This window comes from Camelina sativa, chromosome 14 (genome assembly GCF_000633955.1).
Source record: "Camelina sativa cultivar DH55 chromosome 14, Cs, whole genome shotgun sequence".
Classification (NCBI taxonomy): Eukaryota; Viridiplantae; Streptophyta; class Magnoliopsida; order Brassicales; family Brassicaceae; genus Camelina; species Camelina sativa.
In genome coordinates, this window is record NC_025698.1 from 25,068,205 (window position 1) to 25,083,741 (window position 15,537).

The 15,537-nt window shown below is 33.2% G+C and overlaps 2 protein-coding genes and 2 pseudogenes across 2 annotated transcripts; all 4 read right to left on the reverse strand.

The window, feature by feature from the left end:
* Nucleotides 74-2,848, reverse strand: LOC104742392 (4-substituted benzoates-glutamate ligase GH3.12-like). Its single transcript, XM_010463394.2, has 3 exons — nucleotides 2,577-2,848; nucleotides 2,386-2,487; nucleotides 74-1,554 (listed from the first exon to the last, which is right to left on the reverse strand). Exons 1-3 carry the CDS (start codon nucleotides 2,843-2,845, stop codon nucleotides 192-194), a joined length of 1,734 nt encoding a protein of 577 aa, XP_010461696.1. The 5' UTR covers nucleotides 2,846-2,848; the 3' UTR covers nucleotides 74-191.
* LOC104742393 lies at nucleotides 6,594-8,926 on the reverse strand (annotated as a pseudogene).
* LOC104743963 lies at nucleotides 10,846-11,789 on the reverse strand (annotated as a pseudogene).
* Nucleotides 12,821-13,806, reverse strand: LOC104742395 (uncharacterized protein At2g29880-like). The gene is made up of 3 exons (XM_010463395.2): nucleotides 13,620-13,806; nucleotides 13,276-13,482; nucleotides 12,821-13,152 (listed from the first exon to the last, which is right to left on the reverse strand). Exons 1-3 carry the CDS (start codon nucleotides 13,742-13,744, stop codon nucleotides 12,942-12,944), a joined length of 543 nt encoding a protein of 180 aa, XP_010461697.1. The 5' UTR covers nucleotides 13,745-13,806; the 3' UTR covers nucleotides 12,821-12,941.

Genomic DNA, 15,537 nt, shown 5'->3' on the forward strand with positions numbered 1-15,537 from the left:
CAAGTACAAAGATTGCAATATTTGATAAGAAAAATAACACATTGTGGTGCTAGTTGTGAAAATGTTTCTCCAAAGATTCAAAATTACATTGCTTGTCACACATTTCCGTTATTATAAATTGCAAACATTACCAATAGGCGCACAAACAAGTTGAGTACCCTTATTCAAAGCATTTAAACATACACGAAAAACTATAAGTCGAGAAGAAGATATTTTTTGGTGTAGAATCGAGCAAGAACCTTATTTTCAAGAACTGCCAAAGCTTCGGAAGATTTGATACACATAGGTGTCTTATATTGACCAACCGAACCACCTTGGGAGATGAAATACTCCATGAGAGAATCAAATGTTCCCTCTTGCACCACTCTTATCTCGAGAGCTCCAATTAATCCATCTTTACTTCTAAGTTTTCTATAAAAAGAATCAAATGATTCCTCTAACGCATAGCAACATTCCGCCAATACATTTTCGTCAAGCTCAACAACATAGTTAACATCTTTAGCTTTGAGTTCCCAATAAAAAACGTAATGACCTGGAAAAGTGGATATATCAGCATAGCATGTGAATCCCGTCAACATTAAATTTGTAGACTGATCAAGAACAAGGGTGGCACGAGCGGACGCCTTTAAAATATCCTCTTCAGTTGTTTCTTCAATCTCGACGCTTAAAACCATATTCTTTCTGCGTACAAATCTGAACTGAGGTGTGCTATTGTAAAATCCAGTCACCTCTAGAATATCTCCAATAAGATATCTGTGTAGACCAAAATAATTTGTGATCACGGGTTCATAGTAGCACCCTAACTTAACATCCACAAGATCAACAATGCTGGCCATCTCTCCCTCATGATCAACAGGTAAAAACTCAAAGTAGGAGATGTTCGGCAAAAATGTATAGGATACATCTTGTGGTTTGGATAAAGGATCCAAATTAATCCCAAACAAACTTTCAGAAGACCCATAAATCGTGGAAACTATAGGAAGTTTGTTGGAATAAAACTCCAATGTTGGAATGTATTGGGCCATTTGTCCGGTAATAATGCATTCAAAATATTTGGCTTTGGGCCAAAGTCGTGAGATGATACCTTCCCAAGACTTGTTGCTGCATTCTTTTTCAATCACATCAGCCAGTTCAGGATTAGGTCCTCCAAGAATGGCCGAGACTGAGTTTCTGCAATTAAGGTCAGTGATCCACTTGCTCACATGACCTGATCTAATATTACTAGACAATTCTTTCCAGTAAATTTGAAGAACATTGATTGCTTGGACCAAAGCATAAGCAAAGGAAGAACCAACTCCCACAACCTCATCTCTTTGGGAAAGCCCACATAGAAGATGACAATACACACTTTGGTTGTTGTCGGGGCACAGTATGACTTGGTCGGGACTTGTGAAATCAGAATTACACTTTGATGGCCGGTTAGTAAAATAAGGGCTCATTACAAAGCTTGTAGACGCCAGAGCAACAAGTAATCCGGAGGGTGTTGTGGATTCCGATCTATTATAAAGAAACAGCATTTTCTTTCCTTTCTTGGCATCCTTGTCATTGAAATGCCTATACACCAGACCAAGATGAATTCAATATACTGTACAAGGTTTATTATTTCCTAGTATATATATATTTCTTTTTCTTTATATATGTATGTTATAAAAAATGTACGAAGTAGTAAAATTTATCCATATATATTATTTGAAGATTGGTTTTACCTTCTGAATATAATCTTTATGTGTATCTTGGAATAGATAGTACCATCACATTGTTTAGTGGTTATAAATTCTGAGAGTAGATTTTGGTTTCTCCTCTCTAGGGGTTTTTTGTGTGTTTACACTTCGTGGATTAGATTATGTAGTTTTTTTTTTGTAAATCGAAGGTAAACATGCAAAAAAAGATATTAGGTGTTTTTTTTTTTGCTTCTTAGCGCATCTGGTAGCAATGCCTAGAAGTCGCTCGTTCTATTGATGACATTTGGAAAGGAATTATATTCTAAAAAAGTTTCAAATTTTTGTAATTTTTATATTGTTTTTACAAATTAAAATAATTTTTGTTATTTCAAAATATTAAACTCTACAACTTTACATTGATTTCTTCCAATTAGACTCCATCAAAGTTATAGATAAACTTAACAATGCATTAAGATTGACCAATTCTTTCATCTACGGTGCCCAAGTTAACAAATATTTTTTTAAGCAATAAAGAAATTATATTTTTTAACTTGTCTTTTCCTATATAAGTAATAACAAGTTAAAAATTGAGGATACTTTGACGGTTTTGACCCAAAAAAAAAATTGTAGAGATCGAAATCATTTCATTTCCAATCCAATTTACCAAATCAAATTAGTTAGAACTCATTCTAGGAAAAAAAAACTGATAGCGAAGGAAAATTACCTGGAAGTAACGAGAGACGATAGAGTCGAAAGGTATCCCAGCGTTTCAATGTACTTATCGTTGATTGGAAATATCTTTTGTTTCCCTCCTGTAGTTCCGGAGCTACAACACAACGAGTTCTTAAGCATACTCTTCAGTTGATAACTAGCTGATCCATTAATTGATGATCATGATAATAAAAAGTTATGTACCTTCCGAGGAATCTAGTTATGGGTCCGCCCGAGATCACATCGGAGGGCTCTCCGTTTGCAACACGTTCGATATAAGGCTTGACATCATCGTAGCTCACCACCGGTACGTTCTTCTTGAAAAAATCTTTATAAGAGCTTCCATGGAGGAAGCGTTGGAGATACTCTGTGTTGGCGTTAAGTGTGAGTATCTCCTTCAATACATCATCTTGTATTTGCTTTGCGTTCGATGTTAACACGTCCAGATCCTTGAGATCAACGCTTAAACTCATACTATTTTGTTCCGTTTATCTAAATATTTTTATTGATATCTATGGTAAGGGTCGGGGGCTCTTTATGTAGCACTAGTAAATTAATTTATTGATACATATGGTAGTGAATGGGAGTGGCGTAACCGTAAAAGACGAGATGTTTCTTATGGATCCTATTTAAGTTCACCAATCAATATAACTTTTTAAAGATGCAATGCGTTTTTTCTTTTGCTAATAAAAAAGTAATAGTTTAATATACGGTTCAATTTTTCAAGGAGAAACTAAAAAACGTGTGCACCAGTAATAATTCATAGGTCCAAATGGTAAACACGGATTTAGTAGTGTGGGACAAAAAATTTGCTAATGCGGTAAATTTAATTGCGGTATGTCCTAGATAAATATATTTATATAATAAATGTGGTTATTCCAAAATAAGCAGTACAAACTAATGTTTGATTATCCAGGTCTTCGTGGCCTAATGGTAAGGACGGGCTCTGGTTGCAAACACAATCCGAATTCGAACCCTGCTGGAAGGAACTTTCTCACGAATTCTCGGACATCCACATGGGTATGGGTTCTTGCCTTCGACCCATTTGAATACCCGGAAAGGGGCCTACCCATGGGTTGCCCTTTTCCCAGGGGATTAGTTTGGGCCTATGTGGGCTTAGGATTACCCCTGAGTTAACAAAAAATAAAAATAAATAAATAATAATAATTTGCGGTACAAATTTCGTATTATTTTATTAATAACTAGTATAATAATATATTTTATTAATAAATAAAGTTTTAATTTCTGAATTTTAAATACCAAAATTTATTTAAAATTAAAATTTGTTTGGTAAAACTAATATTGCAGTTCACAATTAAAAATTTGAATGGTAAAAAGAAAAAACCGATGCAGAGTACCATTAGTAAAAATGTTAGAAAATATAATATCAATTAGTATAGATATAAATTATTCTTTTTGTTTCGTTTTAATGAAAAAAATTTCAGTACATATTATTTAAAAAGTATTTTTGTATGATCCATTAAATCTTTTAACAAATGTATTTTAATACATTAAATCTTTTAGCAAATGTATTTTTATATTAAATAATTTGAAAATACATTATAAATCAAATGTTATAAAATAATATATATTTTTAAAAAGTTACATATGAGTGGGAAGATATATAAAAGGTAGAAAGAGAAGATTGAGAGAATGTATTTTTTTTATCTTGTATTTCTATTTCTATATTTTTATTAAGTAGTATAAGATATATATTATTTTAATATTAAAAGATAAAACAAAAAGAAAAAATTAAATTATTTTGTGTGGTTTTCGAAAAAAACGCTGGGTAAAAACTGATGTATGTTGAGAAAGCGGTTGAAGACATAATCCATTGAACAATACAGCAAATCTTTTCTTTTTTGAAAAAAACGTAAAAAAAAAAATATTGGTGATTGGGGACAGCAGTGAGGTTTTCAATAAAACCAACTGAAATCCGTTTTTTTTAAGTTACCTTTCACTACCATAATATATGTGTTTTAATTTTTCTATGCGGTTTTGTAAGCATTTATATATGTATTGCATGCTAATGTTTTTTTTTTTATCAGAAATGTGTTTCTTTCACTTTTTTTATAAAATCAATTATATTAAAGTTGTATTTACAATAATAAAATATTATTTTTAGAATATTATTTTGTAAAATTTGTTATCCAATTTACTTTATTTTAAAAAAATTATACTAGGCATGGGCATAAAAATTGTACCCGAATATCCAACCCGGAACCCGACTCGAAAAACCGGATTCGGGTTGGGTACGGGTTTGCCTATAAAACTCTATTGGATTCTATTTTCTAATACCCGTGGGTTCGGGTTAGGGTCGGATAATATCCGATACCCGTTTGGGTACCCATTAAACCCGAACATATAAACATATTTATAATATTTATCATTAATATAATACAATTATTCAAAATTATGATTATAATTTTGAATTTTTCATTTAGTTTTATACCTAAATATCAAAAATAATCAAAATATCTAAAATATTTTGTCACATAAGTCAAAATTTAACTAAATTTATTTAAATTTAATTAATTTTAATTATATTTTTCGGGTACCCGGTAGTTCGGGTACTAATCGGATTCTAAAATTTGTAATCCAAACCGACCCGAACCCAATAATATCCAAACCAAACCGAACCCATATATTTAAAAATATCTAATGGGTTTTATTTTTCTAAATCCGTTTATCCAAACCCGAATGGGTAATACCCGAACCCGAACGGATTACTCGTATGCCCAGCCCTAAATTATACATGTTCCTTGAATTATACTTCAATTATATAATTTTATTGTTCCACATCTTTATCATTTTTTTCTAAATATTATCTAAACATATATATGTGTATAATCAAATATATTGTTAAAAGTAAACCATTATTTTATATCATTTATTTGTCTTAAACCATACTTATCCCGTAAATATTTTTCTTTCATATGTATCTTGTATCACAATTGAATCGTACTGTACAATAAAATCGTTTTTCCCATACAACCAATATTGTTACTATTTATACCCATAATCTCAACCGGCACAAACTATAAAAAATATGCAAGTGATCAGACCATAAAAAGTCGTGCGAATTGATTCGAAAACCAATCAAGCTGTCAAATATATTAGTTTATTTCCGAGTGACTGCACAGAATTAAAAATATCATTTTAGGTATCACTTAAATTTATAATTTGATAGTTGGAGATTACTAATTTGGATTGTAAACTAAAAACTTACAAAATTCCTAATGCGATATAAGAACCTCAAACTACTTATGTTTCATAAATCTCAGCGCTAATCTTGATTGGAAAACCATGTATAGACATTATAGATTTCTTTTTGGTGAGAAAGTATATAAATTATATATAGCAGACACAGATTTTCACAAAACTTGATGACACCGTACCAACCTCAAAATACTTTATTAGAGATATCTAAACTAGGAACAACTTTTTGGCGTATCTGAAGAAACAGCTTTCTTGTTCATGAACATTTAATATTATTATTCTTTTAGTTTGGGGCCATCATAAATTATTATGGTATGGCATGCATAACAACAAAAAAATGCAACAAAACTTTTATAAAAGTAATACTGTCGAAACTAATAATTTTATTAATTTATAGAAAGTTTATCAATTTTACTACCAAACGTCATTTATTTTGCAGAAAGGTAAATCACTTACTTGTTTTCCACGATTTTGTTGTTCTTTACTAAAAACAATAAAAACACAAAGAGCTAACTACAAGTAGGGGGTCAATCGGGCTGGGCCGGGCAATCCGTAAAGCCCACATATGTTTGAGTTCGGTCCGGCCCGGTTCGAAATATTTCCGAACCTATATTTCAAAGCCCAAGCTCAGTCCTAACAGGATTACAAGGCTTTTCGAACTTTTTCGGGCTTATCTTACCGATCAAAAATTCAAACTTATAAGCCTTAAAAAACAGTGTTTGAAAGTGCACTATAAAACAAATCAATCAAAAATTTAATAACTCATCTATATTCATTACAACCAACTTAATTTAATAGAAAAAGTTAAAACTAAACAAAATTTCGATACTTTAACCAAATAAACTAATCTATAATTCATATAAAATATCATAGATAAATTTTTTTAAAATATTAAGTATGGTTTTTAAGTAAATATAAAAACTAGGATTAGAGTTTAAAACTTTAATTAAAATAAATTATTAATCAAATATTGCAATCAAACAAAAACGTTAACAAAAAAGTACAAATATATTTGTTAAAAAGTTTTTCAGACTGGCCCGAATCCGATCGGACTAAGCCCGAAAAACCCTATACCCCCAAACGGGCTGAACCCGATAAACCCAATTTTTTCTGGACATATATTTAAGCTCGAGCACGCTATTTTTTAAGGCCGGACCGGGCCAGCCTGTGGGCTTTGGCCCTAATTGACATGCCTAGCTACAATTCAAGAGCAGGGGTTTTTTTTTGCTGTAGAATCGAGCAAGAACCTTATTTTCAAGAACTGCCAAGGCTTCAGAAGATTTGATACACAGGGGTGTCTTGTATTGAGTAATTGAACCACCTTGGGAGATGAAATATTGCATGACAGAATCGAATGTTCCTTGTTGCACCACTCTTATCTCTAGAGCTCCAATTAAGCCATCTTTACTTCTAAGTTTTCTATAAAGAGCATCAAATGATTCCTCTAACGCATAGCAACATTCCGCCAATACATTTTCGTCAAGCTCAAAATCATAGTTAACATCTTTAGCTTTGAGTTCCCAAAAAAAAACGTAGTGACCTGGAAAAGTGGAGATGTCAGCATAGCATGTGAAGCCCGTCAACATTAAATTTGTGGACTGATCAAGAACAAGGGTCGCACGAGCCATCGCCTTTAAAAGGTCCTCTTCAGTTGTTGTTTCAACATTGACGCTTAAAACCACATTCTTTCTGCCTACAAATCTAAACTGAGGTGTGTTATTGTAAAATCCAGTCACCTGTAGAATATCTCCAATAAGACATCTGTGTAGACCAAAATAATTAGTGATCACAGGTTCATAGTAGGACCCTAACTTGACGTCCACAAGATCAATAATGCTGTTCATATCTCCCTCATGATCAACAGGTAGAAACTCCACGTAGGAGATGTTCGGCAAAAATGTGTAGGATACGTCTTGTAATTTGGATAAAGGATCCATATTTATCCCCAATAAACATTCAGAAGACCCATAAGTCGAGGATACTATAGGAAGTTTGTTGGAATAAAACTCTAATGTTGGAATGTATTGAGCCATTTGGCCTGTAATGACGCATTTAATGTATTTTGCTCTAGGCCAAAGTCGTGTAATGATACCTTCCCATGACGTGTGGCTGCATTCTTGTTCAATAACATCAGCCAAGTCAGGATTAGGTCCCCCAAGAATGGCCGAGACTGAGTTTCTGCACTCTAAGTCAGTGATCCACTCGCTAACATGGCCTGATCGGATGTTGCTACACAATTCTTTCCAGTAGATTTGTAGAGCATCAATCGCTTGGACCACGGTATAAGCAAAGGTAGCGTTAACAACCACAACCTTGTCTCTCTGGGAAAGCCCGCATAGAAGATGACAATACACACTTTGGTTGATGTCGGGGCACAATATGACTTGGTCGGGGCTTGTGTACTCTGAATTACATTTTGATGGCCGGTTTTTAAAGTAATCGCTCATGAAAAAGCTTGCAAGTGCTGTAGAAACGAGTAATCCGGAGGGAGTTGTGGATTCTGTTCTGATGTAATGAAACCCCATTTTCTTTCCTTCCTCACCAACGCTGTCACTGAAATGCCTATAAAGTAGAACCAGAACAATTTTAATGATGGAAGCTAAGAAAAAGTACTCTACTACATTTTTTTTTTTATGGATTGGTTGAAACTTTTAAAAAAATGAAAATAAATTTATAAATCAATGAATATAATAGGAATTTAAAACTATATATTAGTAGATTTCAATAACTAGATTTTGCTTTAGATTTCTAAATCAAATTAAAACTATATATGAACCAATAGTTATAACTTATAATTTGTGTAGCATTAAATAGAGAATGAATTACTTGGAAGTAACGAGAGAAGATAGAGCCATAAGGTATCCCATCATTCCAATGTACTTATCGTTCATTGGAAATATCTTTTGTTTCCCTCCTGTAGTTCCAGAGCTACACATGCACGACGAGTTCATAATCGTTTTGGAGACCATATAAATATTAGCTAGAGATCATCATCATACCAAGCATCCATTATAGTCTTGAGTTGAGAACTAGCCGATCCATTAATTAACAATTATGATGATAAAAAAGTTATGTACCTTCGGAGGAATCTAGTTATGGGTCCGCCCGAGATCACATCCGAGGGCTCTCCGTTCGATATAAGGCCTGACATCATCGTAGCTCACCAGCGGTACGTTCTTCTTGAACAAATCCTTATCAGAGCTTCCATGTAGGAAGCGTTGGAGATACTCTGTGTTGGCGTTAAGTGTTAGTATCTCCTTCAACACATCATCTTGTATTTTCTTTGCGTTCGATGTTAACACATCCAGATCCTTGAGATCAACGCTTAAACTCATATTTTGTTTTGAGCTCTAGTTGATCAGTTTAGTGTATTTGTTCTTGATCTCTAGTAAGGGCGTTACTAGCTATATATAGTAAGGGGGTTACTAGCTATATAGCACTAATAAGAAAAAAAGATTGTGTAGAAAATCTCAACCGGACAAAACTGTTTTGTTTGATTTGTATGCATGAATTACACAAGTCAAGACTTAGATATTCGTGTCATTTAATTCGGAAACCAGCTAAGCAGTCAAGTATAATAAAATATTTTCTATGGAGTATATTAGTTTCTCGATCTTATCACTTGTCATGTCTATAACATTTTTTTCCGGTGGGACTCAAGCAGCCAAAGAAAAGTATAAATCGAATTCTACATGTCGTTTTCTTGAGCCAAGACAACATGACATGTAATTTCAAAGTTTACAGAATCATAATCACCACACATTATACAAACTCTAACTAAGATCTACATCTGCGGGAACAACTCCTCAATCAAGTAAAGGTCAAATGTTGGAACCTGATGGGTAAAGGATAGTGATGGTATTAACCAGATCGAGGTGTAACACCTTGTCCCGCCTTATCTGCCAAGACAATGTGTTAATCAAATAGTACCACCAAAATGCTTATTTATTTAGATAAAACTCTTCAATCATAAAACTTGTTCCACTTCTCATAGAGCTTTTAAACCTGAGGGAAAGATAAAACGATGAACACAATGACGACATTCTAATAACATTCGACAATCAGTGAATAGCATAGAATCAGACTCCACATTCTTAACATACATCCAACAAGCATAACAATTTCAAATAATATTCAATCTAGCATATTCATAATATTACTTAAACCATATCTTAACACCAATGCATTCATCAATACACACATTCATCAACTACGCTAAACCGAAATCCCATCATCTTAGCATGGCACGAAACAAATCCCATATTCGTCCAATCGCCAGGTACGAAAAAAATCCCATGTTCGTCCAATTACCAGGCACAAAACCAATCCCATGTTCCACCCATCACGAGGCACAAAACAAATCCCATGTTTGTGTCCCCAACACACAATCTCATTTCATATCACCACACAACGATCATCATGTTACACATCAACTCATCATATCATGTCATCATTCATTATAATCATACATCTAATCATATCATACAATATCAAACAATAGACATATCCAATCACATAGTTTCCAAGCCTATACAAGCAATTCATGAAGAACATGCTTATAAAATAATCATTGTGTTTCTGCGATTACCACCCTCACCTTTGCCACTTAAACGTTGAAACTCAATTCTCCTTTCCCATTTCAGACCCAATATTCAAAAACACCAGCTCCATCCAACCTCGTTGCCAAACCAAACATATAATGTCACAATTTATTCTATACAAACGAGCCTCATAAACACACAGGTAAAACCACAACTAACCGTTAAAATCACGATCCCACCGTTGAATATTTAGATTATAGTACCGTGAAGCTCCCCACAAAATTTCAGCTCGATTAGGTAAGTTTTGGGCCACCAAACGCTGTTCCAAAGAGATAACCTCGAATCTGATTTCTAGGGGGGTGTATTCAAAACAGGATTTTGGAGGATTTATAAATTTTTGGATTTTAGGAGATTTTCAGTGAGATTTTAAGGTAGTTTGGTGGATTTGTTATTATTTTCCATTTTTGAAAAAAAACAAAAATTGTGATTTGATGAGATTTGATGGGATTTGGTGAGATTTTAAGTGGGTTTTAAGAAGATTGTCAAGTCCATAAACGAGAATTCATAACAAAAAGACTTTCCAAAAGTAAAGCTTTTACACTTGCCAAACGGATGAATACGATCGCATAACTCAAAGATTTTTTTGAGAATATAACATAACAAATTGGAAGGTACAAAACAGAATTAAAGATAAATTAAAGCACTCTATTGTTTCATGTCCCCATATTCATAGCATCGGTCCACATATGTGCAGCTATTGTTGCTCTCCAGTTATTAGCATGGACTCTTTGTTGTTCTTGAGTACCATGAATCTCTTCATCTCCATTATTTTCACCATCATCTCTTTCGTCAACACCACTTTCTTCAACATCATTTTCTTTGGGAAGAAACACATCCGAGCGACATTCTTTACGAAGATAGTTATGTAAAACAACACATGCAAGAACTAACTCCGCTTGTGTTTTATACGGAAAGGGTGGTGCATATTTGAAGATAAGAAATCTTGATTTGAAGATGCCGAAAATCCTCTCTACTACATTTCGCAAACTTGAATGACGATGGTTGAACAACTCATTTTGATTTACGGGATCTTTTCCTTGCCCTCTAAAGTCTTGGAGATGATACTGAGTACTTCGAAACGGAGCTAAAAAATTACGACGATTAGCGAATCCACAATCAACTAAATAAAACTTTCCTGAAATTTTATAAAGAACACAAATATAAGTGAGATAAATATCAAATAAATAACAAAGTCTTGTTTTTAAAATCATAATGTAAATAACATACCTTCAGGAACTTTTAACTTGTTAGTGCTTCTTGTTAAAGCATCATGTAAAACTTTTGAGTCATGAGCTGAACCTTCCCATCCGCTAAGAACATATATGAATTCTAAATCAAAATTACATGCAGCTAAAACATTTTGCGATAATTGTCCTTTTCAGTTACGATAAGGAGTTGTTTCTTTTCCAGCTATCATTGCAGGGATATGTGTTCCATCAATAGCTCCCACACAATCCTTAAATAAATGAAAACAAAATATCAAAATTTTGAGAGTTATTAAAAAAAAATAGAACAAGAAATTGCATACCTTAAAATAAGGATAAAATCGTGTACTGTCTCTTATTTTTGTGGGTACTGCAAGCCCGGGTTTTGCCATGTAGCTTGGAGAAAGTGCGTTTAACATCTTCATAATTGTGTTAAAACTCTTGCTTATTGAGAATCTTGACCTTTCGAATATAGCTTCAACATTGATATACCTCGCATTTTGACCAACAATAATCAAAAATTTTGCAAGCATTTCTTCAACTGAAACATTTCTTGTGTCTCTTAAACCCATCTTCACTCTAAATATGTTGCATAGCTTTAGGAATGGCTCCGGATACATATGATACAGCCGTCGGAATTGGTCAGGATCTTTAACTAGCGAATATCGTATGTATTCATGACCAAGTTTTGTTGTTGGTTTTCTGATCTGGCGTTGAATCTGTGGATAAAAATATCGGATCTTTGCAATGATGGACAAAAGCAATAACATTATGTCAACATCCGATTTGAAATTCCTCATTCTTTTCCTTTTTCTTTTTGCTTGTATCTCTTCACTTTCTTGAACAATACGATCCATTATTAAAAGTCTACACAGTATTACAATCAAAACAAAAAACATTGGATGAAAAAAGTCACGACTTAAAACTTAGATTTCTATTATGAGTACTACATACAAATCATACAGGGAGGCTAAAAGGCACATGATCATTAATATCTTAAGAACTACGTATTTGATATTATAAAAAAATTGAGTACCTCACAGTAAGCTAGTGGCGGTGATGATGTAACTCTCGAGAAGAATAAGAAATGAGGGATTATACTCTTTTACACATATTAGGGCAAATATCATTTACACATATATAAGAGATATATTGCCTCCAGATTTTTACCCTCCAAAATTTGCCTCCAACCTTTTTTTACCGGCCAAAAAAATATAGGGGAGTACCATTGTTTATTTATTAATTTGATGAGGGATTATACTCTTTTCAAACGAGTCAACACAACTCATTGGCTCTTCTCTTTTGTAATCTAACATAATATATTTCAAGTGATTATGGAATGAGTTGATTATACGTAGAAGAGAAGAATAATTGACTCTCAAACTGAAAATATTATTAAATTAAATCTCATAAAATATTTTAAAGTATTATTTAAATGTTACCTAAAACCATAACATATTTTTAAATTAATGCCAAAAACCAGAAAAAAAAACTCAAAACTGAAATTAAAAAACCATCCTCACTCCATATTGATGCATAAAACTTCATTCGCCTGGTTTACGAAGGTTTCGTATAATCCATCCTTTAAGCTCTTCTATGGACATATGCACGAATCCATATTTCATACCTAAGCTGTGAACCAATGTCATGGCCGCATACCGCATATCATCGGCCAAATCAGGAATTTCTTTGATAGCATCCCACACATTATTAGCTTTGTCATCAACTTCTTTTTCTTCAGTTTCTTTTTCCCATCTTTTCTGTATCATACCAAAAATTTGATGACCAAATTCTGCCACCGTATTCACTTCATCGAAAGCCTTGTGTGAACTACTTGCATCAGTTCTAGCTTTCTTACGTGAAGGAAGCTTTCCTAACCTGCTTTCATCTAAAGCAGAAAAAACGTCATGCACAGATCTTTCTTCATATGGTATATCGTCTACATCATCCATTATTTGGACATGACTTAAATCATGTATCCCATCACTCTCTCCAACTTGATAAGAACCTGTATCAACAACATCGCCTAAACCCACAGCATTCTGTCCAGTTGCAGTATTCACTGCAAATATAGTTCTTAAGTCCCCAAAATCTTCAAATGGTTCATCACGCAAAGCTGTTTTAAGTGGATGAGCCTACATATATTAAAAGAGATGGTGTAAATGTTAGTTTTATACTTAAGCGTCCCTGCTATACTCAAGTTTAAGTTTAAATTTTTTACCTTCAAAAATATATCCCATACTTCATCTGTTGCAGTAAATTTCTTCGTTTCAGGATCCCATCCAAACCCTGAACTAAAACGAAGAAATTCTGTGAAGTTGTTGTACTTACCCCTCAAGATCTTCATCCTATTTTTGTACTCATTGTAGGTTTTTTTAGTTCCAAGCTGTTTATTTAGAGGTGGTAATATTCTTGTTTCCACCGTCAATTTGTTGAACTTTCCATTAGCATCACGAAAACCTTGATTGATTCCATCAACTAGGAGCCGCAATAACAACTTGTGTTCAGGCTCAGACCATTGTTTATATTGACCTTTGCCTTTCACATCTTCTGTATCTCCCATTGTAGCTTGGAAACTAAAGCCATACAAAAGAAACAAAAAAATTTGTAAGCAACCATTAACTATGTACAAACGTTAAAAAGAAGAACAATTCGACAATAAACTAACAAAATCTAAGACAAACATCATCTAATCGCATGAAAGTGACACAAACATTGAAACAGAACATGGAGATTAACAAAAGTAAATCAAGAGAAATATTCATTTTGACATAAGAGAAATACAAGAGCGACGTGAAGTGATTAGGGGCGGAAGCTATAACGACCAAGAAGATGCAAGCTGAGCAAAGGTGGAGTGTTGCTCTGTTTTGGGGTGAGAAAACAGAGTGAAAAGAGAGAGAAGATGGTGATGGTAAGACGTGGAGAAGAAAAGAGAATATTCTTCTTTATACAATAGAGTATACACGATCTCTATTTATAAAGTTGTAGATTAACACAAAACCTAAAAGCAAAGAGAATATTTTTCTCCCAAAAAGAAATAGAAAACTAACATAACGTGACACCACCGTAACTTGTTGGGCAAGTAACTCAACACCGAAACGAGATGCGAAGCCCATAATTAACACACCAAAAAAACAGCCCAAAGAAGTCAAAAGTGGTCGTCGGAATTGGTCACGTTACTCTGTTTTCTCACACCAAAACAGAGCAACATTCCACCACCGTGAATGAGTTTGGTCACAATCACTATCACCTCTGTAACGAGAGAGAAGAAGAGAACAGAGTATTATAATTTTTGACATAATGTTCGTATCATTATAATTTGGCGTCAATATCACCTCTTAACGAGAGCCTTGTTCGTAATTTGTTTTTTTTTAAAATAATCTTTCAAAACCATTCTCAAAGGTGGGATTGTTTAAACAGGATTTCCCTTATAAAAATGTATCCAAAGTCTCTCACAATCACTATTATGTTTTTCTAAAAAAAAAAGAAAAACATAATAGTGGATTTGTTATGATTTTTGTAAATTGTTGATTGAATAACAGTGGATTGTGAGTGATTTTGAATGATTTTTAACAAATTTCATATTCAATAACAGTGGATTTGAGATGTGATTTTAAAATCACTAGTTGAATAACAGTGGATTTTAAAAAAAAAACACAAATCCTCCAAAACAGTGAATAATTGTGTTTCCGCGATTACCACCCTCACCTAGGCATGACGACGGTTACGGTTATCATGGTTAAGGTTTATCAACCACCGGTTACGGTTAGAAATTTTGTTTAACCTTAACCATAAACGTTTATTAAACGGTTAAACGGTTACGGTTGAATACGGTTCCGGTTGAAGCGGTTACGGTTTTACACGGTTATGGTTATTTGATAATATGATACGGTTAATATTATTTGATGATATAATATAATTGATATTATTTATTTATAACTAATATGTTCTTTTAGTGTATTCATATTTCTATATATCATATAATTCATATTAAATAAATAATTATTAGTATATTTTATTACATTTTTAAAACAATTACGGTTAATAAATTACGGTTTAACTATGCGGTTAACCAACGGTTTTGATACGGTTACGGTTAATTAATGGTTATGGTTAATATAATTTAACCACATATTTACG